The sequence below is a fragment of the Schistocerca piceifrons genome, chromosome 5, assembly GCF_021461385.2.
Source record: "Schistocerca piceifrons isolate TAMUIC-IGC-003096 chromosome 5, iqSchPice1.1, whole genome shotgun sequence".
NCBI lineage: Eukaryota > Metazoa > Arthropoda > Insecta > Orthoptera > Acrididae > Schistocerca > Schistocerca piceifrons.
In genome coordinates this window covers 311,207,594-311,231,219 of record NC_060142.1, presented here as the reverse complement: position 1 = coordinate 311,231,219, position 23,626 = coordinate 311,207,594, and the positions used below count along the sequence as shown (strand labels likewise).

At 42.0% G+C, this 23,626-nt stretch overlaps 1 protein-coding gene across 1 annotated transcript in view; it reads right to left on the bottom strand.

The window, feature by feature from the left end:
- LOC124798964 (neuronal acetylcholine receptor subunit alpha-7-like) overlaps positions 1 to 16,469 on the bottom strand; it is a 347,863-nt gene extending 331,394 nt beyond the window's left edge. Inside the window, exons 1-3 of the mRNA XM_047262499.1 lie at positions 16,382 to 16,469; positions 4,596 to 4,777; positions 3,893 to 3,937 (exon numbers count right to left, since the gene is read on the bottom strand). Of these exons, the coding sequence (XP_047118455.1) occupies positions 3,893 to 3,937; positions 4,596 to 4,777; positions 16,382 to 16,469 (315 nt within the window). The remainder of the gene's footprint in view (positions 1 to 3,892; positions 3,938 to 4,595; positions 4,778 to 16,381) is intronic.
- Between the last annotated feature and the right edge of the window lie 7,157 nt (positions 16,470 to 23,626).

Here is a 23,626-nt window from a genome sequence, read left to right as displayed (position 1 = left end):
AGTAACAGTACGTGCGAGTTAAATTGTCTGCACACAATAGTGCATACCAGTCAAAATTTCAACCAATCTGCAGAGACGTTTTTTTAACAATTTCACTGTCATATACTGTTGTTTAAATAGTTGTTTGAATTTGGGGTATTTAACAGCCCCTTCTTCGCTATATGTGTGGGTTTAATCATAACATCCTGAAGCATTGCAAATACGGCTTTTTTTGGTAAGAAGTTTTAACTACAATTACTGACAGTCTGTGCAGTGTAACTGTAATGGGCGATATCGATGTTACAAGCATTACCAGTTACCAGGGCATAACTGGTTGTGCTGCCTTGTAAGCACACCTGAACTGTCTGCTCTCCTTTCCTTCCACAGTTTAAGGCTCATATTTATTGAGCTGTTTGTAATTTTGATGTGCCACTTAAAACTGCTTTTAACGTTTTGGATAAAATTTATGTACGGAGCTGTTTCGACTTAAGTCACTTCTTATGTTCAGAATGTAGCAGCTTGGAATGTAATAACTGCAGCCTTGTTCAAGATGGTTAATTTAGCAGCACACCTTTTATAAACAGCATAGCATGTATGTTAAAAAAGGCAAGTACTTTGAAACAAGTGTTGTATAAGTTTGCGATTGTCATACGCGTACTGCCGCTAAGGTCACCTACTGGTAAAACTGTTTACATTGTGCCACTTCGAACTGGTTGTGTCAGTTTGGGTACTGACGGTGTTTCGGAGTGGAGTAGGAGGACACAGAGGACGACACGCCCTTTCTCAGCTTCACTACATTGTTGCAATGTACGTATATACCTCTCCACATCGTGATCTGTATTGTGTGTTTATACCACAGGTTTGATGATGGGATTATTCCGAAACGCGTAATGAGATGATAAATTAAAAAAAATGTATTGGTGACTAAGACGAGTGTACTGCCATTCATTGTTCAATGTCTTCGCATTCCTCTGAGGCGCTTGAGAAGTCACAGTGCACACAGCACTTTTCGTACTGCATATATCCGTCCGTGACTAATATCAGCCCTTCAAGTGCTGTTAGCGTATGGTGTAACTTGAATCATAAATCAATACCGCTCCCATGAATTGCGACAGACGAGGGCGGGAGGATTTCACATGCCTATGATGTCGACTGAGATTGCAGAGTGCGGTATGAATCTTCGTATTCCAAATAAAACACCGATTTTTGTCGACTCTCCGAAATCCGATAATAGTTTCGTATAAATATTTAGAACCAATGATATACCTGTTTCTCACATTAAACCGATCTCTGTTGTCAGCGGAAATTGGTGTTATCATACGTAACCGTCATGTTCGGCTGACGGGGACTGAACTAAGAGAACCTAATTACAAATTCGTAAACCTTTTTAGATACGTTTAAAGACATGTGCAATATAAGGGGCATCCAAGTTATGTTGTGTATTTTAATAATAAAATTTATCTTTTTATCATTATCAGTCATACTTGCCCCATAATATTGTGTGTGTGTGTGTGTGTGTGTGTGTGTGTGTGTGTGTTTTAGTGAGTGAGTGTGTGCGCATGTGTTTGGTGGAGACCACAATATCGAGCGCCCAAAAGTATGTTTTTTTTCATGCGTACGGCGGCATAAGACTTTTTTTCCCTCGGACAGTTCGAGGAAAGGAACCTAAGCCTTCGAAATGCGCACTACAAAGGCTCGCTATTTACATGATTGTATGAGAGATTGAGACCCAGTTGAGAATGAAGAGCTGCACGGACGTAGTGTCATTAAAGACATAGTCAATGATACTCGAAACATAGGCTTATTTTACAACATGACGCTGTTCCGAAACAAGAGATGTAATCAACGCGGGTAGACTCTCGTCTCCAAAACTTCAAACATGAAGCTGGCTGAGATAGGTGTAGTGTGTTCATTCGGGGATAGTTATTTCTATAAACGGAATTTCGGACATGCAGGATATCTTACTTAGAAAAGACGTTAATTAATTCCCGACAGAAAACCGCGGGAAACAGAGGTCGTCCCTCCTTCGAAGCTTCACTAAGCGTTGCAGGCTAAGCAACTACAGGCCTATAGTTACACTACTTTCTTAACTCCCATGCAGTAGGTGTATGACTAGTCTTGAACTACAAATGCATGCCATATTGCTGCTACTTACCTCAGGTAATACACTACAGATATTTACAATACTATATACAAAGATAAACTTGCAAAACAGAAATATACATCTACAGTTTTAATCAGATATGTATTGATTATTTTTATCGCTTTGTGTTCTTTGGTTTATAGCAGAGGTATTTAAAGTTAGTTTATCTCATTTCATCTTAGATGCATACACGAGTCTTCTTTAAAGTCTTTCTTAAAATAAGACTTTTAGAAACCCTTTATTTTTTACAGGGATATTTAAAATTGTCTTTCAGTTCAGAATTTTTCTTAACGCCCATCCCATGAAACGTAGTGTTTGTCAGTTCACGAAAAGGCTTCCCAACACCTGAGTAAAGTTAAATTGACGACCTATTACATTTTTTTATCAAACCGCATCAACGGATATTTTCTACGACTTTACAGAAATCAGTGTGAAAATTGAATTTTTTTCTTATTAAACACATATTAATGCACCAATTTACTGTCTAAGAGGGGTATAAACGGGTTCTGCGGTGTAGTCTCTAATTTGTGAGTGAATTCACATACTAATGGTTTACACGAAGTTATTTAACCACTGATTGTCGTTAAAATGGTAATAAATAGAAAAGTGCATCTACATTGCCTAAGTATACAGGAAATTGTAACGAACGAGACATAATTACAAAATGGCGTAAGTTGAAGCAAAATATTAACAATACGACACAGAAATTATATTTGCAAATATCGGACAAGAATGTCAAGCTACGTATGTGGAATACTTGGCGTTTCTTTTAATATGTCCATGCAGGTTTCATACGCCAAACAAGTGACTTTCTTCATTCTAACGGTTATATCTCCCAAATAAGTTAAAAGAATAATTTAGGTAGCGAGGATAGAAAAAGTTGTGAATAAGCGGAACACAAACTAATGAAAAGTCAGGCGTTTTTGACGTTCAGCACATATGAATTGAATTACAATTTTCGCTTTGCCTCAACTTTTTTTATCCTCTTGTTTAAAAAGTTTCGTTTTGAGTTAATTGACTTACCAGTTTTAACCATATGTTTGTTATTAGAAGCTGATTCTTCTCATCCTATTAACATGCAATGAGAAGAAAATGTGCTTATGTTAGTTTACAATTGTTACAATGCAAACACCAAAACCATACGCATAGACCTTGTGAGAGAAATGTCTGTGAATTTCAATTTGAAAAACTTCCAGAGATTAAGACCATCTCTCACAAGCTCGACAACACTGAAGCATTGAGACTTGGCAACAAAAATTAATTTCTATTGCCAAGCCTGCATTACCAGCCTCCAAATTTTTTGTTGTTGCAAATATTGTTTTCGTAAGTGGACAGGGAAACAAATCTTTCACGTGGAAGATCAGCGTCGATCAAAAATTTTGTATAAACATATTAAAAAACTTGTAGGCCAGTTTTAAAAATCGTTCGGCCAATAGCACAGATAGCCACATATGCACACGAAACTAAATTTTGTCTTGTTTGCAAATGAAACATAAGTTTTCAGCTTTTGTTCATTTTGAAAAAAGAGAGGCTGTTAAGGAATTGTTGAATTTTCATGAATGTTCGAGGAGTAATATCGGAGATCGTGACTGTTGCCATTACGGTAGCTCTGAAAGGATTTAACAGTAGCATAAGCTTTAACGTTTATTGCTTCGCTTAGACAGGAAATATAGGATTTTAGTTTGTTCACAATTTAACTAAGTTGTACCATCTAGTTTCGTGAGTAATAGAGGCTTATCGCATACATCCCTATACCAACACAGAACTTACCAAATTTAACCAAGCGTTTGTGGTAAGGATTTGGTTCTTTTCATCCTGTAGAGGAAAATTATTATATCGTTAAAGTTATATTGAAAAATGCAAAAAGAGAAAAGTTCTTTTCTCCACGATGGCAGACAGATGTCTGCTGAAGTACTCTAAACAGCAAAAATTACAGCATTATTTCCAAAAATTAATTTATTTATAATTTTCTGTTATTTAACTCGAGTACTCTTTCAGACTAGTTTTAGACAATATGTCTTAAGTAACATGGATATATCAATACAAAATATATACAACTGATTCATCTGGTAACCAGTGCAGTTTCGTTGTCTGTCGAAAGACCACGAGAGCGACGCATTTAAGAACACAGATCTTCTATTCACTGTCAAAAATTCAGTTGTAAAACATGAAAACATCGTAACACATTTAAATAACAGGACTAACGTGCTAAATCAGTTATTTGTAATATTATGAAATAAATCATGTTATGGAATTGAGAAGAACACATGATAACAGAAAAACTCAATATTTCGGGTATACTCGATACAAAACGTAATAAGTGCTGTTGTACAATTGGCTACGAAAAGATACACAAGCGAATTTAATCAAAGCAAAGTATAATATTTTGGGCATCAAAATAATAAGTACAAATCACACAGCGTGACTTGCAGAAAGTGGGATTAGTTTTGGGACTGGGGAAACAGACACTCACCACGTCGATGATCTGCATGAGGGTCAAACCAAAACTTAGCTGTAGTGGATCGGACTCATTGGCGACGGGCCGCTCCAGGACGTTGTAGTGGTCCAGCAGGGTGTGCAGCAATCGTTTCTCGTGGGGCCCCTGGAGTGACTCTGGAAATAAACAAGCAAGGCGCCGAATTAGCCCCAAGTCGTCTGGGAAATAGACCAATTAGATCGAAACAGCAGCGCATCTCAATAACGCTGATGGCGTATACAAAAATTTCTTTGATTAAATGAATCGCAGCTGTGGTGGACCACCTTGCAAAAATATTTCACAACCTGCCAAGCGAAGCAAAAGATGCAATTCTGAGATACAGACGAAGTGGTTAAAATTAGTTAACAACGGAAAGCAAGGTGCTAAATCGACTCTTTGCTCAGTAACTAAATATCGGTGGTAGTATTAGAATTTTTGCAATACATTGACGTTCTTAAGTGTTCTGTTTACAAGTATCAGGTGCCAGAAGATGGTGCACATAAATAGAAACCAGCAGCACATGTCAGTAAAGTTTATACAGCAGCTGATGGGGTACAAACATTTCTGTCTTCAATGATCTGCTGTGTGCCCACATCAGAACATTTATAGGCAGTATTAGGAATAATATAATTATACTAACGTAAACGTTAACTGGGAGAAGTTTGGTGAATATAGATGAAAACGTAGCGAATAGGGAAATGTAAGTTCCGGAAAGTTAGAAAAGAATGTGTCACTGTCACATTTCAGTACACTACAGCTGATTATTCTTCTTAACTATCTGATTTTCTGTCATCTGTACTCTTTTTTTTAAAGTCTCTTTCTTTCTCTGGAGTCCTCAAAAGTGACCTCAGTCTCTTTCTACTTTGGCCATCTGCCGACAATCCAAGATGGTCATGGGTTTAATCATGTTACTCCCTGGCCGAATGCCTAATTTATCCATTATTTTAGTTCTGCTAATCATACCAACATTGAAACATACACACATCAAAAAAAGTTTTAAGTCGCCCCGGTTACAAGAGTTCCGTAACCTCTACAGAAAATTGGAATAGAAATCAAGATAAACATCATTTCCACCCCTTTTATTGCTCATGAAAACCACACATTGCATGTTGTACCACCATACAGCGAGAGCTTCAGAGGTGGTGGTCCAGATTGCTGTACACACCGGTACCTCTAATACCCAGTAGCACTTCCTCTTCCATTGATGCATGCCTGTATTCGTCGTGGCATACCATCCGCAAGTTCATCAAGGCACTGTTGGACCAGATTGTCCCACTCTTCAACGCCGATTCGGCGTAGATCCTTCAGAGTGGTTGGTGGATCACGTCATCCATAAACAACCCTTTTCAATCATTCCCAGGCATGTTCGGTATAGTTCATGTTTGGAGAACATGCTGGCCACTCTAGTCGAGCGATGTCGCTATGCTGAAGGAAGTTATTCACAAAGTGTGCACGATGGGGGCGCGAAATGTCGTCCATGAAGACGAATGCCTCGCCAACATGTTGCCGATATGGTTGCACTATCGGTCGGAGGATGGCATTCACGTATCGTACAGCCATTACAGCACCTTCCATGGCCACCACCGGCGTAAGTCGGCCCCACATAATGCCACCAAAGAAAAAAGGGGAACCTCGCCGGACAGTGTGTCTAAGGCGTTCAGCCTGACCGGGTTGCCTCCAGACACGACTGGTTGAAGGCATATGCGGCACTCACCGGTGAAGAAACGTGATACCAATCCTGAGCGGTCTGTTCGGAATGTTTTTGCTCCCATCTGTACCGCGCTGCATGGTATCTTGTTGCAAAGATGGACCTCGCCATTGACGTCGGGAGTGAAGTTGCGCATCATGCAACCTATTGCGCGCGGCTTGAGTCGTAACACGGCGTCCGGTAGCTGCACGAAAAGCATTATTTAACTTGATGGCGTTGCTTTCATGGTTCCTTCGAGACATAATCCGTAGGTAGCGGTCATCCACTGCAGTAGTAGCCCTTGGGCGGCCTCAGCGAGGCAGTTACTGTATCTCTGTATCTCCTCCGACTCCGAAAAACATCACTTTGGTTCGCTCCGAGGTGCCTGGACACTTCCCTTGTTGAGAGCCCTTCCTGGCACAAAGTAACAATGCGGACGCGATCGAACCGCGATATTGGCCTTCTAGGCATGGTTGAACTACAGACAACACGAGCCGTGTACCTTCTTCCTGGTGGAATGACTGGAAATGATTGGCTATCGGACCCCCTCCATCTAATAGGCGCTGCTCATGCATGGTTGTTTACATCTTTGGGCGGATTTAGTGACGCCTCTGAACAGTCAAGGGCTGTGTCTGTGATACAATATGCACAGTCAACGTCTATCTTCAGGAGTTCTGGGAACCAGGGCGACGCGAAACGTTTTTTGATGTGTGTAATATTTCATCCATTATCTTTGTTTTCAGAATTTTCCACGCAACCGTTTTTTATACCCGCTGCCATACACAACTATCGAAACATTCGTTGTGGTTTTGAATGAGGCCATGTAGACATTTACCAAATAATATACTGGCTTTATTGCTTCCATAACAATGGCGAACATTGTATGCCCATGACTATATTCCTTATCCGCTTCCACAACGAGCTCTCCCCTTTCACCATGTACTAGTCTGTGCAAGTTTTGTGGTACCAGGTTGCGCAAGCCATTTTACTAATTTTCTGCAGACCCACCAAATTTTCTTCTCATTGTTAGTCCCTAATTGTACCATGGTAACACACAAACAGAAAGTGAAAATTCATTACGTTAGAAAAAACAACATTAATAAAAGAAAATGTAAAAAAACGTGAATCTGTCAACCAAAACATCTTACGTGTCGGGTACGATCCCACCCACTGCTTAAATTTTAAGGAGGTATCATCAACAGTGGCATCTTAAAACTTTCGGTAGGAGATGTCACCCTAGCTCTTCCGACGGCCTTGGCAGAAGAGGGCGGAGGAGCGGATAGAGGTGGCAGCGGTCTTCTTTCCGTTGGGATAAGAAACTTTCACTAAATAGAGGAAGAACCAGCAATGATCAACGGCATGAGGATGTAGAGGGCGATCGAAGCCACTGCAATGAAGACAAGTAATGTGTGTCCATAGGACATGTAGCCTGTAACTGATGAAAGTGTCTTGATGATTTCTCTACTGCCAAAAGATGCCGGATTAGTCTCCCATTCGGATATCCGAGACGGGACTGGCAAAGGGGAGGTGGCCATGAGAAATAGACGATACGACAAACGAAGGAGTGTCATTCTACAACACGGCACAGGGAATGTCAGAACTTTGAATGTGAAAGCTACAAAACCTGGAAAAGGGAAATGAAAAGGCTCGATCTAATTATAGTGAATGTCGGTGAAATGAAATGGAAAGAAGAATTTATGGTCAAATGAGTACTGGTTCACATCAACAACAGAAAATATTGCAACGGGAGTGGGATTCGTCATAATCAGGAACCCAAGGCAGATAGTGAGTTGTTTTGAACAGTTCAGTGACAGAATTATTATCCGCCCTCTTCTGCCAAGCCGGCCGAAGTGGCCGCGCGGTTCTGGCGCTGCAGTCTCGAACCGCGAGACCGCTACGGTCGCAGGTTCGAATCCTGCCTCGGGCATGGATGTGTGTGATGTCCTTAGGTTAGTTAGGTTTAACTAGTTCTAAGTTCTAGGGGACTAATGACCTCAGCAGTTGAGTCCCATAGTGCTCAGAGCCATTTGAACCATCTTCTGCCAAGGCCGTCGGCAGAACTAGGGTGACATCTCCTACCGGAAGAATACAGAACAAGCCGACCCCAAAAACAATTGTTCTTGTATGAGATATATGATTATAAGGCGTATGCAGAAGAAGTTATAGATGCCGATCACAATTTAGTAATGATGAACAATCAATGCGTAAAGAAGTGCAATACTGAACTGCTGAAGAGGATGTGCGTGCGAAGTTCTCTAGCCTACACATCGAAGAATTAATGTTGGAAATGAAACAAAGGATCAAGAGTGGGACTAAATTTGAGGGTGAAATGAAATCAGTCATAAGGTTCACTGAAAATAAGCAGAATTGCGGGACTGAATAGAAAGAACTGTCTCCGAATATGGTTGAGAGCCGAAGAAAAACGAAAGTAATGAGGAGCAGCAAAATTGTGATTATCGATAAAGTTAACTTCCGAATTTGGAACCACGAAGTTGACGGCATTAAATAATTCTGCTACCTTTGAAGCCAAAGCAGAAACGACGGAAGAAACAAGCAGGACATAAAAAGTAGGTTATGACAGATAGCGAGGGCACGAAATGTCTACTGTTGTCACACATAGGCTTTAATGTGAGGAAGAAATTTCTCAGAATGTATGTTTGAAGCACAGAATTTCGTGGTGGTGAAACGTGGACTGTGTGAAAACCGGAAACGAAGAGAACTGAAGCGCCTGAGACGTGATGCTACAGAAGAATGTTGAAAATTAGATGGACCGTTAGGATATGAGGTCTTCCGCAGAATCGGCGAAGAAAGGAACATACGGCCAACACTAGAAGGATAAAGGGACGGGATGATATGAGATGTGTGAAAACAGAAGAAAATAATTTCCTTGGTGCTAGAGGGAGATGTAGAGGGTAAAAAGTGTAAGGGAAGACAGGGATTTAAATGCATCCAACAAGTAATTGCGAGCTTAAAGTGCAAGTGCTGCCCTGAAATCAAGAGTTTGAAACAAGAGAGGAATTCGTTGTGGGCCACATCGAACCAACCAGAAGACTGATACTGTGGTAATGGACACCACGTATGCGGTTCAGCTGAAGAGGAAAAAGATCAATCGCAGTTGTTGGACACACGTTAATGAAAGGAAGGTAACTGTGAAGAAACCTTGGGTAACAGAAGAAACACTTCAACTGTTTATCGAAACAAAGAAGTGCAGAAATGCTATGTAAAAGCGGAAATACAACCGTGTAAGTCACTTAGGAATGAAATAAACAGTAAGTGAAAAGAGCCTAAAGGGAAGCGGTTGCAGGCGAGGTGGTGAAATAGAAACAGAAATGGTCATAGAAAGGATAGATTCAGGAACAGAAAGGTCAAAACAATCTCCGGCGTAATGCAATGACAAACAGGGGGAGCAGCAATCTGCGGCTGTTTGCTGATGATGCTGTGGTGTAAGGGAAAGTGTCGTCGTTGAGAGACTGTAGGAGGATACAAGATGACACAGAAAAAATTTCTAGATAGTTTGATAAATAGCAGTACGCTCCAAATACAGAAAAATGTGAATTAATGCCGATGAGAACGAAAAACAATCCCGTACTATGAGAATACGGCATAAGTAGTGTAACGCTTGACACAATCACGTCGATAAATTATCTAGGCAAAATATTGCAATGCGATATGAAATAGAACGAGCATGTAGGGATGGGTGTAGAGAAGGCTTTGGTATATTGGGAGAATACCTCGTGCACAAGAATACCTCGTATACAATATGCGCGACCCATTCTTGAGTACTGCTCGAGTATATGGTATCCCCACCAGGTCGGATTAAAGGAAGACATCGAAGCAAGTCAGAGGCGGGCTGCTAGATTTGTTACCAGTAGCTTCGATCAACACGCAAGTTTTATGGAGACCCTTCGTGAAATCAAGTGGCAATCTCTGAAAGGAAGGCTACATATTTTTGGCGAAACACTACAGAGAAAATGTCGAGAACGGCATTTGAAGCTGACGGCCGAACGATTCTACTGCCGACAACATACATTCAGCGTAACGGCCACGAAGATCAGCTACTATAAATTGGGGCCCGTACGGATGCGCATAGACAGTTGTTTTTCCCTCGCTCTATTTGCAGGTGGGGCAGGATAAGAAATGAGTAGAGGTACAAGGTACTCTCCGCCACGCACCATACGATGTCTTGCGAAGTATGAATGTAGATGTAGATGAAACGCTTCAGTCAAGATTGCAAGAGGATTCACACTGTTAAAAGTAGTGGAAAGAACTGACTGGTAGAAAGAGCCCATTTATAGGCATCTACGAGGGGAAGGAACTATCTGATGACGGAATTGAAGGCGAATTGTAAGTCGATGTGAAAGATAATAGGGGATACAATATTAGAATCGAGCTTAACAAAGCTCTGGAAGATTTGCCACCAAATAAGGCGAAAAGCATAGATAACAAAAACGTTTAAATTCATTAAACTTTGTTTGTGACGTTTTTCCTTGGAACCGCCTGCTATGTTACAGAATACACCACTCTTTTCATTGACGGCAAATGCGTTGTGTAAAAATTTCGGGTTTGTACTTCGCAAATACATTTCAGAATCTCCACTTCTCTTTTAATGTCACAGTCTTCTACTTAAATTACAAGTATTTGCACAGTGGTTTAGCAGTCTCAATGCCGTAACAAATATTACCATTAGCAGCACTTTTCGTGTCCATGCCTCTTGCAAATTGATGGAGAGTTAAATCATATGAGGTGTTGGACTCTACAGTAGCCGTGCCCTCAACAATAAGATTGAAATCTCCATTTAATATTATCTCGTTCCGAATAGAAATTACAAACATTAATAATGCGCTCACTTGTTTTATAAATTAGTGAAAATCACCAGGCGTAGCTCAGTGTTTTGTGAATATAACTATGAACTTTTTCTGCTTCTTTATCATTAACTTCAAAACCAGCTCACTGACAAATTTATGGCTGCCAATGTATTTAGATTTTTACTCCTTCATAATATAAGTGGCAACCCACCATCAGTTACGGTTTTCAGTGTGGTCCGTGCTCCTTGAATACATCTACATCTACATCTATACTCCGCGAGCCACCTTACGGTGTGTGGCGGAGGGTACTTATTGTACCACTATCTGATCCCCCCCTTCCCTGTTCCATTCACGAATTGTGCGTGGGAAGAACGACTGCTTGTAAGTCTCCGTATTTGCTCTAATTTCTCGGATCTTTTCGTTGTGATCATTACGCGAGATATATGTGGGCGGTAGTAATATGTTGCCCATCTCTTCCCGGAATGTGCTCTCTCGTAATTTCGATAATAAACCTCTCCGTATTGCGTAACGCCTTTCTTGAAGTGTCCGCCACTGGAGCTTGTTCAGCATCTCCGTAACGCTCTCGCGCTGACTAAATGTCCCCATGACGAATCGCGCTGCTTTTCGCTGGATCATGTCTATCTCTTCTATTAATCCAACCTGGTAAGGGTCCCATACTGATGAGCAATACTCAAGAATCGGACGAACAAGCGTTTTGTAAGCTACTTCTTTCGTCGATGAGTCACATTTTCTTAGAATTCTTCCTATGAATCTCAACCTGGCGCCTGCTTTTCCCACTATTTGTTTTATGTGATCATTCCACTTCAGATCGCTCCGGATAGTAACTCCTAAGTATTTTACGGTCGTTACCGCTTCCAATGATTTACCACCTATGGCATAATCGTACTGGAATGGATTTCTGCCCCTATGTATGCGCATTATATTACATTTATCTACGTTTAGGGAAAGCTGCCAGCTGTCGCACCATGCATTAATCCTCTGCAGGTCCTCCTGGAGTACGTACGAGTCTTCTGATGTTGCTACTTTCTTGTAGACAACCGTGTCATCTGCAAATAGCCTCACGGAGCTACCGATGTTGTCAACTAAGTCATTTATGTATATTGTAAACAATAAAGGTCCTATTACGCTTCCCTGCGGTACTCCCGAAATTACCTCTACATCTGCAGATTTTGAACCGTTAAGAATGACATGATGTGTTCTTTCTTCTAGGAAATCCTGAATCCAATCACAAACCTGGTCCGATATTCCGTAAGCTCGTATTTTTTTCACTAAACGTAAGTGCGGAACCGTATCAAATGCCTTCCTGAAGTCCAGGAATACGGCATCAATCTGCTCGCCAGTGTCTACGGCACTGTGAATTTCTTGGGCAAATAGGGCGAGCTGAGTTTCACATGATCTCTGTTTGCGGAATCCATGTTGGTTATGATGAAGGAGATTTGTATTATCTAAGAACGTCATAATACGAGAACACAAAACATGTTCCATTATTCTACAACAGATTGACGTAAGCGAAATAGGCCTATAATTATTCGCATCTGATTTATGACCCTTCTTGAAAATGGGAACGACCTGCGCTTTCTTCCAGTCGCTAGGTACTTTACGTTCTTCCAGCGATCTACGATAAATTGCTGATAGAAAGGGGGCAAGTTCTTTAGCATAATCACTGTAGAATCTTAAGGGTATCTCGTCTGGTCCGGATGCTTTTCCGCTACTAAGTGATAGCAGTTGTTTTTCAATTCCGATATCGTTTATTTCAATATTTTCCATTTTGGCGTCCGTGCGACGGCTGAAGTCAGGGACCGTGTTACGATTTTCCGCAGTGAAACAGTTTCGGAACACTGAATTCAGTATTTCTGCCTTTCTTCGGTCGTCCTCTGTTTCGGTGCCATCGTGGTCAACGAGTGACTGAATAGGGGATTTAGATCCGCTTACCGATTTTACATATGACCAAAACTTTTTAGGGTTCTTGTTTAGATTGTTTGCCAATGTTTTATGTTCGAATTCGTTGAATGCTTCTCTCATTGCTCTCTTTACGCTCTTTTTCGCTTCGTTCAGCTTTTCCTTATCAGCTATGATTCGACTACTCTTAAACCTATGATGAAGCTTTCTTTGTTTCCGTAGTACCTTTCGTACATGATTGTTATACCACGGTGGATCTTTCCCCTCGCTTTGGACCTTAGTCGGTACGAACTTATCTAAGGCGTACTGGACGATGTTTCTGAATTTTTTCCATTTTTGTTCCACATCCTCTTCCTCAGAAATGAACGTTTGATGGTGGTCACTCAGATATTCTGCGATTTGTGCCCTATCACTCTTGTTAAGCAAATATATTTTCCTTCCTTTCTTGGCATTTCTTATTACACTTGTAGTCATTGATGCAACCACTGACTTATGATCACTGATACCCTCTTCTACATTCACGGAGTCGACAAGTTCCGGTCTATTTGTTGCTATGAGGTCTAAAACGTTAGCTTCACGAGTTGGTTCTCTAACTATCTGCTCGAAGTAATTCTCGGACAAGGCAGTCAGGATAATGTCACAAGAGTCTCTGTCCCTGGCCCCAGTTCTGATTGTGTGACTATCCCATTCTATACCTGGTAGATTGAAGTCTCCCCCTATTACAATAGTATGATCACGAAACTTCTTCACGACATTCTGCAGGTTCTCTCTGAGGCGCTCAACTACTACGGTTGCTGATGCAGGTGGTCTATAGAAGCATCCGACTATCATATCTGACCCACCTTTGATACTTAACTTAACCCAGATTATTTCACATTCGCATTCGCTAATAACTTCACTGGATATTATTGAATTCTTTACTGCTATAAATACTCCTCCACCATTGGCGTTTATCCTATCCTTGCGGTATATATTCCATTCTGTGTCTAGGATTTCGTTACTGTTCACTTCCGGTTTTAACCAACTTTCCGTTCCTAATACTATATGCGCACTATTTCCTTCAATAAGAGATACTAATTCAGGAACCTTGCCCTGGATACTCCTGCAGTTTACCAATATTACGTTAACTTTTCCTGTTTTTGGTCTCTGAGGACGGACGTTCTTTATCAACGATGATAATGTCCTCTCTGGTAAGCCGTCAGGTATTTTATCGTTTCGCCCAAGGGGGGGTCCCTCTAACCTAAAAAACCCCCGTGTGCACGCCACACGTACTCTGCTACCCTAGTAGCTGCTTCCGGTGTGTAGTGCACGCCTGACCTGTCTAGGGGGGCCCTACAGTTCTCCACCCAATAACGGAGGTCGATGAATTTGCAACCATTATAGTCGCAGAGTCGTCTGAGCCTCTGGTTTAGGCCCTCCACACGGCTCCAAACCAGAGGACCGCGATCGACTCTAGGCACTATGCTGCAGATATTAAGCTCAGCTTGCACTCCGCGTGCGATGCTGGTTGTCTTCACCAAATCAGCCAGCCGCCGGAAGGAACCAAGGATGGCCTCAGAACCCAAGCGGCAGGCGTCATTCGTTCCGACATGTGCTACTATCTGCAGCCGGTCACACCCAGTGCGTTCAATAGCTGCCGGAAGGGCCTCCTGCACATTACGGACGAGACCCCCCGGCAAGCACACCGAGTGCACACTGGCATTCTTCCCCGACCTACCCGCTATTTTCCTGAGGGGCTCCATAACCCGCCTAACGTTGGAGCTCCCTATAACTAATAGGCCCGCCCTCTGTGACTGTCGGGACCTTGCCGGAGAGTCGGCCACAGGCCCAACAGGCGAGGCATCCTGTGGTGGCTCGGAAACGATGTCATCACCACTAGGAAGCACCCCGTACCTGTTGGAAAGGGGTAAGGCAGCTGCCACGCGGCCAATACGTATACATCTTAACATAAATTCGTAATACTACGTGGGCACAGCGAAACGAAACAGAACTACACAATTCACGCTTAGTAACTACAGCCAGGCGGTCATGCTGCCACACACGAGCGATTTATCGCATACGTCTCATAAAATTTCTTGGGAATTGCGTAAGATCGATCGCTGCTGCCTGCAGTGCACTTCGATCTTTGTTAACGTATTAGAATAACGGGTAAATTATTTATCAGCTTCTAATTAGCTTGGAATCAAGGTAGCAACATTCAGATGAAACAAGGAAGAAAATCAATCAAGAACAAAATGCCTAAAAAACGAGATACGTAACATTTATTTACTGTGAGTGCGATCTCTAGAATAAATTACGGCGGCACGACCAGACGAAGTACTGTCTGTTCTTTTCTAAAGAGCCACAGCGCGGCGACTGTCGATAGTCGCTGTTCCAGTAAAACTCGTAAGATGTGTATCTCATCGGAACGACATTCACTTGCTTCCGATCGCTACCAACTTTAGCTCTGATAGTATCCGTAAGTGCATCTTTACACAAATGGTTGCGGGACCTCGGCTGTTCAACTTAAAACGTCGAACCAAAACACCTTCAGCCGTCCAAATTTCCACTTATTTTATTTGAGTAACCAGTTTCAGCGCTACATTACGTCTTGTTCAGGCCCCCTGACAGACGCGTAGGAAGAATTCCACTTTTGTTCCAATCAAAACAGGGGCCAGCATTCAGTGACTGGTATGTGTAGATCGTAACACAGCGATGCCGACTGTCATGATTTGCCGGTCGGTAGTTGTCCCATTCGATCTTGTACTGTAGAAGATATCGGAAACACGTTTCACAGTTATATTTATTATTAAATTCCATGATTAATCATAATCATGTCGTGTAGATAGTATCAACAGAGGTCGCCAGGCAATTGAAAGATGAAGCAGAACCCGTAATTTCTCTACTGTTCGAGTCTTGTTCAAGCAGACTATCCCGGTAGTCCTGCCGTGGCCACAGCTAGTACATTCGCCGGCCGCAGGGAGCCTGGTGGCGCTCACGCTCGCCACGGTACGGCAAAGCGCGGACCTCGTTAAGCCTGCGAGGCCGAGTGGCGCCCGCGGCTGTCTGCTCGTCACCTTATCTCCGGCTCACAGTCCAGGGAGCACGCCGCAGCCTGGCCCCGCGTAAATTAAACTTGAAGCCGGAAATTACTTGTGACCCGGCGGCTTGTTTGCGTAATTTATAAGCCCCGCCACGTCGGCGCGGCGTTTCCTAGAGCGCGCACGCGCAGCGCCGCGCTGCGGATAATTGGGCAGGTAATGGCGTGCAAAGAGCGCGCTGCACTAGTGGTGGGGGCAGCTGGGTGCCGGGGTGGGGGTAGTGCAGCGCAGTATGCGCCCAGATTAATGAGCGCAAGACGCTGACTGTTAGTGGAGCCTAATGCCTTCTACCTCCATACGGGGGAGATAACGCATTTTCCAACCTGGCAGTGTACAGACGAGCAAACGCCGCATTGTGAGGCTGTGCGACATCACTCATATTCCGGAACTACTCATATTCGGGGAGGATTCAAACAGGATTGCTTGCTGTCTCCGGTGACGTTTCATGCTAGACGACATCTTCAACACTTTCGGCTGCACGAGTTTTAATTATCACTTCGAAACAACCAGTGTATTTGTTTGTTTGTTTGCAGGCTCATGTCTGCTGTCGTGATCGTGTATATTATTTCTGAAGTCAACATGACTTTTTCTCAACAGATACTAATCGTACAGGTGTGATTGTGGTACCGTTGGAAATGATTGTTAAATGGTTCTGACACTGCCTACAGATTTTGAGCTAAAACTTATAGTCTATGGAAAATTTTAACATAAAAGAGAGTTTTAACCATCATAGGCTAAGCTAACTTATTAATCACAAATAAGAGACTCCTTTTTCTTATTAACATATTACAAATAACATTTCATTCGTTTTGAAGTACTTATTAACTGCATGATTTGTACACAGCATTGCCACAGAAAATAATTGTGATAACTCCAGCAGTCCATTATCTCTGCCCCTATCCCTTAAATTAAATTAAAAACAAAAAGCATACGAATATTTCATTCTTACGTCAAACACCGTTTACGCTTAGTTACTGTAATGCTCTGTAAGGAATTTTGTTCAAAGTCATGTCCATTGAAATGTACGAGGTGTGTGTCAAAACTAATGAGACGGACGAGCCAGCCGCTGTGGCCGAGCGGCTCTAGGCGCTTCAGTCTGGAACCGCGTAGCTGCTACGGTCGCAGGCTCGAATCCTGCCTGGGGCATGGATGTGTGTGATGTCCTTAGGTTAGTTAGGTTTAAGTAGTTCAAAGTCTAGGGCACTGATGGCCTCAGATTGTAAGTCCCATAGTGCTTAGCGCCATTTGATTTTTTTTTTTTTTTTTTTTTTTTACGCATTTAGGTGGTCAAGCCGAGTTTCAGCTCCGAACAGCCACACGTGATTTCTGAGGGGACATCAGTGAAGTGGTGTTTTGGTTACGCGTTACGAAAATGTCACAATGGAATTCTTGAGCAAAGTTAAGCCATCAAATTTTATGTCAAACTTGGATAATCCGCCAGTGTGACCTTTGAAAAGTTGAAACAAGCGCTTGGGGAATATTCCTTATCAAGGGCACAAGATTTTCGCTGTCAAAAATCATTTTTGGAAGACCGAGAACACGTTGAAGATGAACCTCGCTCACGGAGACCTTCAACTTCAACAAGTTCAGCACATGTGAAAGGTTTGTGCCAAAATGTTGCCGACAAACCTCACAACTGATCAGGAGGACACTTGAAGAAACGTGTGCGTTGATCTTCTTGAAAGGACTGCCAATGACCACGAATGATTCAGTCCTGTGATCACAGGTGATGGTGAAACCTGGACTTTTGAGTACAATCTTCAAAGTGGCAGTGTGAGGAGTGGTACACTGAGGCATCTACTGGAGCGAAAAAAGCTCGAATGAGCAAATCATACATTGCGGGTATAGTGCATAAAGAATTTTTTCCTTCAGGACAAACCATCAACCAAGTGTTTTACAAAGATGTCCATGAAAGTCCAAGGAACAAGGTGAATCGAGGGAGACCAGGCATGCAGACAAGCGGATACTGTATCGTAACTACGCCTCATGTCACGTGGCCACTTCCATCAGGGAATTTTTAACCTCAAAAGGCATTCCTGTTGTTCCACAGCACCTTTATTCACCTGATCTGAGTCCTTGTGACTTCTTTCTTTTCCATAGATTGAAAATTGTCTTAAAATGAAGTTGTTTTGGGACTCTGGGGAACATTCAGAAAAATGTGACAGACATGTTACAGGCCCTACCAGTTGAAGCCTATCAGCATTGCTGCCAAAACTGGGTACAACTCCACTAGTGTGTAGCCGCCGAGGAAAACAGCTTCGAAGGGGACAATATTTTTATTTGAAAGGAACAAAACCTTTTGTAGATAAAGAATCAGACTCGTTATTTTACTCACACAACTGATATAGACAAGGACGTATCAGAAATTCGTGATTATCACTTCACGACGTTCAGTTTATTTTTAAAGACCTTTTCATTCCCACAACTAAACTTATCTCAACGAGTACACTTATTCCAAATACACTCATTATTTGCAACTATAAAATTGCGAAAGTTTTACACGGGTCCCCTGTTTGTAATTAATGCTCAGCTGACTGACACCGGGAAATCGGTTGTAATACCACAGATAAGCTTGACTCCATCTGATCGAAGCACGCCTTGTCGGTTGACAAGAAGACACTTGCCCATTAAAATTGCATTTGCGATCACTATAACCAAGTCGGAGGGACAAACGCTTGAAAGAGCAGGATTGAATTTATCAAATCCCTTCTTTACACACGGACAACTGTATGTATCCTTTTCAACTGTAATTAAATCTACAAACATTCATGTAAAACCTCAAAGAAAATGAAAAATAAGAAGTATACGAAGATTACATTCTTACGTCAAAAATTGTTTACATCGACGTATTGTAATGCTCTGCAAAGAGAAATTGTTCAAAATTATGTGCCTGGAAATGTATACCCTACAAGGATATACCATAAATTCATGATTGTTATTTCATGAGCTTCGGTTAGTTTTTAAAGATGTTTTCTCTTTATTCACACCACTTCACTTATTCAAATGATTACACTTTGTTACAAATACTGTCATTACTTAAAATTATATAAGTGCGAAAATTTCGCATGGGTCCCATGGTACAAAATGGAACCCCACTCCCTAGTATTGTATTTGATACGGTACTCTATGTAGCGTCAAAGACTACTGTGTTTTGTTTACAAGAACGTAATGCGTATTATCAGCAGCGAATTATTTTTCAATCATGTCAGATTTTTTTCGTTCTGATGATCGTAAGGAGTATATATTGTTGGAGAATAATGTTTGATTATGCAGAAGAAAGACTATTTAGCTATGAGTTTAGCGATCTATACGAGCCCACTCACTGAGAAGAAATCACTTGTGGTGAAAATTGTGTGAACACCAGTCGCATTCCCATTCGTGAAAGCTGAACATTTTTTAAGCCTGCTGTATTTATTACAACCATTAAGATATTACAAAGGGAAAAAAGATTCAAATGAGTTTAGAATTCTGAGTTTTGCTTCTGCTCACCGAAAATTTGGAAAAGGGGAGCTACCATTTTTTTGCGGCAGACCCTTCATGTATCGAAATCTGCAAATGTCCAATTATATTTTCTACAGATACACCGAACGCTACTGAGGCATGTGATTGAACAACGCAATTCTTTTCTCTGTTTGCTGTTTACTTGGCAGTGTTAGTCCATTTCATGGCTTTTCCGACATACCTCAAGAACCTGGCTTTTTTACTAGGCACTGCTAAGAGACTCTTACAGATGGCTTTCTGAAAGTAATAATTCCAGTATATAAAACATTTCAGAACTAATTATATTTGTCTCTTAGCCAACTCTTGCCATGAAGTGACATCAAAGTTTCAAACCCGAACCAGAGAAGCGCATACAACTAGTATCCAAATCAAGCTACCTCCTTAGTGGCTGGACTGCACTTTGTAGGGATTTTTCCAAAGAATCAGTCTGATGTCTGCATTATCTCATGGGTAGTTTTATGTGGTCTTCCCGCTTGAAATCGCTCCGCAGACATTTGCCGAGATGTTTAATGGATGGGGGTGCTTCCAGTGCTTGTTCGGCATTCGTGTCGCCTTACAATACGGGTCGTTTTGTCTGTCTATCCGCTATACGTTACTTTTTTTTTTTTTTTTTTTTTTTTTTTTTTTTTTGATCAGTTGCCAATCCCTGCACCATGCACCGATCCTCTGCAGCTCGTCTTGCATTTCGCTACAATTCTCTGCGTTGTGACTTCTGTGTATGCAACTGCATCATCTTATGACCTCATGCAGCTTCCGGCGTTATACAATATGTCACGTACACAGCGTGTATCACTGTTATGGGTACAATTGAAAAGGCAAGTAGAGGACATTGAAGCAAGCAACTAATCCCAATAAACGTAGCTGCGGGAACCAATCGTCACCCCGATACGACGTGTTACGGCAGAGTACATGAACACCTTGCAACGGAGTTTCAGAAGATTTAAACTGCAGATATGCATTGAGGACAAACACATTACATGCCTTCCACATAGTCACCGTTCGTGAGAAGGCAGGCCGCAGCACGCCTCACTGCCGATGCCCCCACATGTTCAAAAAGTCCAGACGTGTTCTGCACTCATTGACAGCGATCCACAATGCATTTTCGAAGTTCACCGACGCTGTTAACAGGGCTGGAAGCTTTTAAATGTCCCCACCTAAGAAAAATTCCGACAAGTTGAAATCAGGGGACGTGTCAGACCATGATATTGCCGAGCCAGAAGCGATACACTTGTTGCTGAAACGTTGAAGTACTTAGGAATCCGGAAGGATCACAAAATCAACCGACCACGGTTTTTAGCAGCGTCTCAATTTCCGTGCTTCGGAATAGAAGTAGCCTTAGACGTTAACAGTGTTGTAACATTGGCGTGACTGCAATTGTGCACACGACGTACAGGCGAAACCATTGGTTTTCGGACGTACATTTATTAGGATTATTTGTTTGTTTCATTATCCCCTACTCGCCACTTTCGTTTGTGTCTATAATACTCAAATACTCTGCATAAATAGCGAGTAGTAATACAACGCTCCCCTCGAAAACGCCTGAAATTCCTCTTTAAGCCTCAAGACTTCTCTCCTTTAAGAATGAAGTGCTGTTCTATTTGCTACAAACTCTTCACTCCAATCAAAAAACTGGTGCCATCTCCATAAGCTCGTATTTTCTTCATTAGTTGACAGTGCAAAAACCGCATCGAACGCTTTTCGGGTGTCAAGGAACACGACACCAAGCTGTGAGCCAGTGTATACTGCCTTCCGGATTTCATAGGCCAACTGAAAGAGCTGGGTTCCACATGATTGCAGTTGCCGGAGTCAATGTTTATCCCTACAGAGAAGATATTCTGCCTCCATAAAGATCGTAATAAGCGTGCATAAAACTTCTAATGTTCCACAGCCAACCTGCGTCGCTTATAGGCCTATAGTTGTGCTGCCTCCGGATCACAGAGTCCCCGGGTTCGATTCCGGGCCGGGATGGAGATTTTCTCCACCCGGGGACTGGGTGTTTGTGTTGTCCTTATCCTTTCATCATGATCATGAAAGTGTCGAGATTGGACTGAGTAATGATTGAGAATTTGTACGGGTGCTGATAACCGTGCATCGTCATTATATAGTTGTACACGTCTGTTCAACGATCTTCTTGAAAACAGGAATGATCTGTGCATTATTCCAGTCACTAGGATACTTCATCTACATCAATATTTCGCAAGCCATCTGACGACGTGTTGTGGAGTGCATGTCTAGTACCACTAACTGATCTTCCCTTCCCTACAGCACTCGCGAATGGTGCGTGAGATGAATGATTACCAGTAAGCCTTCGCATTAGCTCTACGTTCTCGAATTTTCTCGTCGTGGCTATTTCGTTGGAGGAAGTAACATGTTGTCTGACCCTTTCTGGAAAGTACTATCTTGAAACTTAGATAGCAAACCTCTCCGTGGTTGTTGGTTGATTTGGGAGAGGGGACAACATCTCAGTGATGCACAACGCCCCTCTTGTAGCGTCTACCAATGGAGTTTGTTGGGTAACTCTGTAACGGTCTCGCGTCGACTGAAGCAAGCATTCCCTGACGAAACGCGCCGCTCTTAGGTGGGTCTTCTCCCCCCCTCCCTCTCTCTCTCTCGCTCACACAGACACACGCACACACACACTCACGCACACACACACTTCCATCAGTCCGAGCTGGCACAAATCGCAGTGCCTCGTCCCTCCAACTACCTACGATAGTCAGCTGAGCAGATTCTTTCGCAGCTCCATCTAGAATCATATAGGTAGGAGGTTGCCAGCTGTCTTGCTTTAGCCCGACGTGCTTCACTTTTTACCGTCGTGTCTGGCCAAATATAAACCAGTCCGACATGTCTCGCCTTTGTTAGGATTTTAGCACTGAATTAGAGAATGCACAACAAAGGCGTGTATGTACGTGTGTGTCTGTTTTTGGTCTTATGTAGTGTCCGATGTATTATTTCGTGCTCCGAAGGAACCTGACACTCGCCACAGCCACACTAAGGGTATTCTCTTTCGTAAACACTCAGTGGACAAAGAAACGCACTAAATTCAAATCCCCACAATCAAAAAAATAATGGTGTTGCTGTGTAATTTAAAACTGTACCGTTAAGAATACCACGAAATTATTTCCAAGAAAAATAACGTTCTTGTTAAAGTGAGTTCAAACGAGAAATGTGAATACTTTACTACATATTATTGGTATTTCATCGTAATTCTAAAGAAAATGATCAAAGTTATTAAACTACATTTCGTTTTACATCCGAGAATAATAGCCTACTAATTTTTTATTTTGCTCAATGAAGAACTTCTGGTTTATTTTTACATAAAATCGAACTAGAAATATGACATCAATTAAGAACACTGGGCACTTAGTTACTATCATATCACCAACATATAAATCTGTTTCCTCCTTTTTTTTTAGGTTAAACACTTTTAAGGTTGGTTTTTCAAAAAACAGACTGCAAATGATTATTTATAAAGTATTGAAAATACCTAACTGACTCTCTCTCCATTTAAAATAAGTAAAACGACTTTTAGGACAAAATGTCCTGCTAAATACAGGGTGGCGCACGAAATGTGTTATCAATTGTTTCTTTAACAATTTACGATGCACATTAGGTATCCCGCTGGGATCTCTGCAGCAGTACCAGCAGAGTTTTCAAAAACAAGTGAGTTACGAAATGACGTGTAATTCACGATACTGCCGCTAGGAGAATAGTAAGCAGCAATGGAAGACTGACGACACAGCAACGATCGGAAATTGTGTTACTTTTTCATGATATGAAAAACCTTGTTGTGACTCAGAGGCGTTTTCGACAACAGTTTAAAACACAATGGGTCCCTTGCAAGAAGACCATCCACAGGTTGTACGATAAATTTTTACAGGAAGGAACAATACTGGAAGCGAAGTGACCTCGGCCTAAGCCTGTTTGTTCGCCGGAGAATATTGAAGCGGTACGAGTTGCTGTACAGAGAAGTCCCGGGAAATCGTGTAGAAATGCAGCAGTGCAACTGGAAATATCCAGACGCTTCGTTCAACG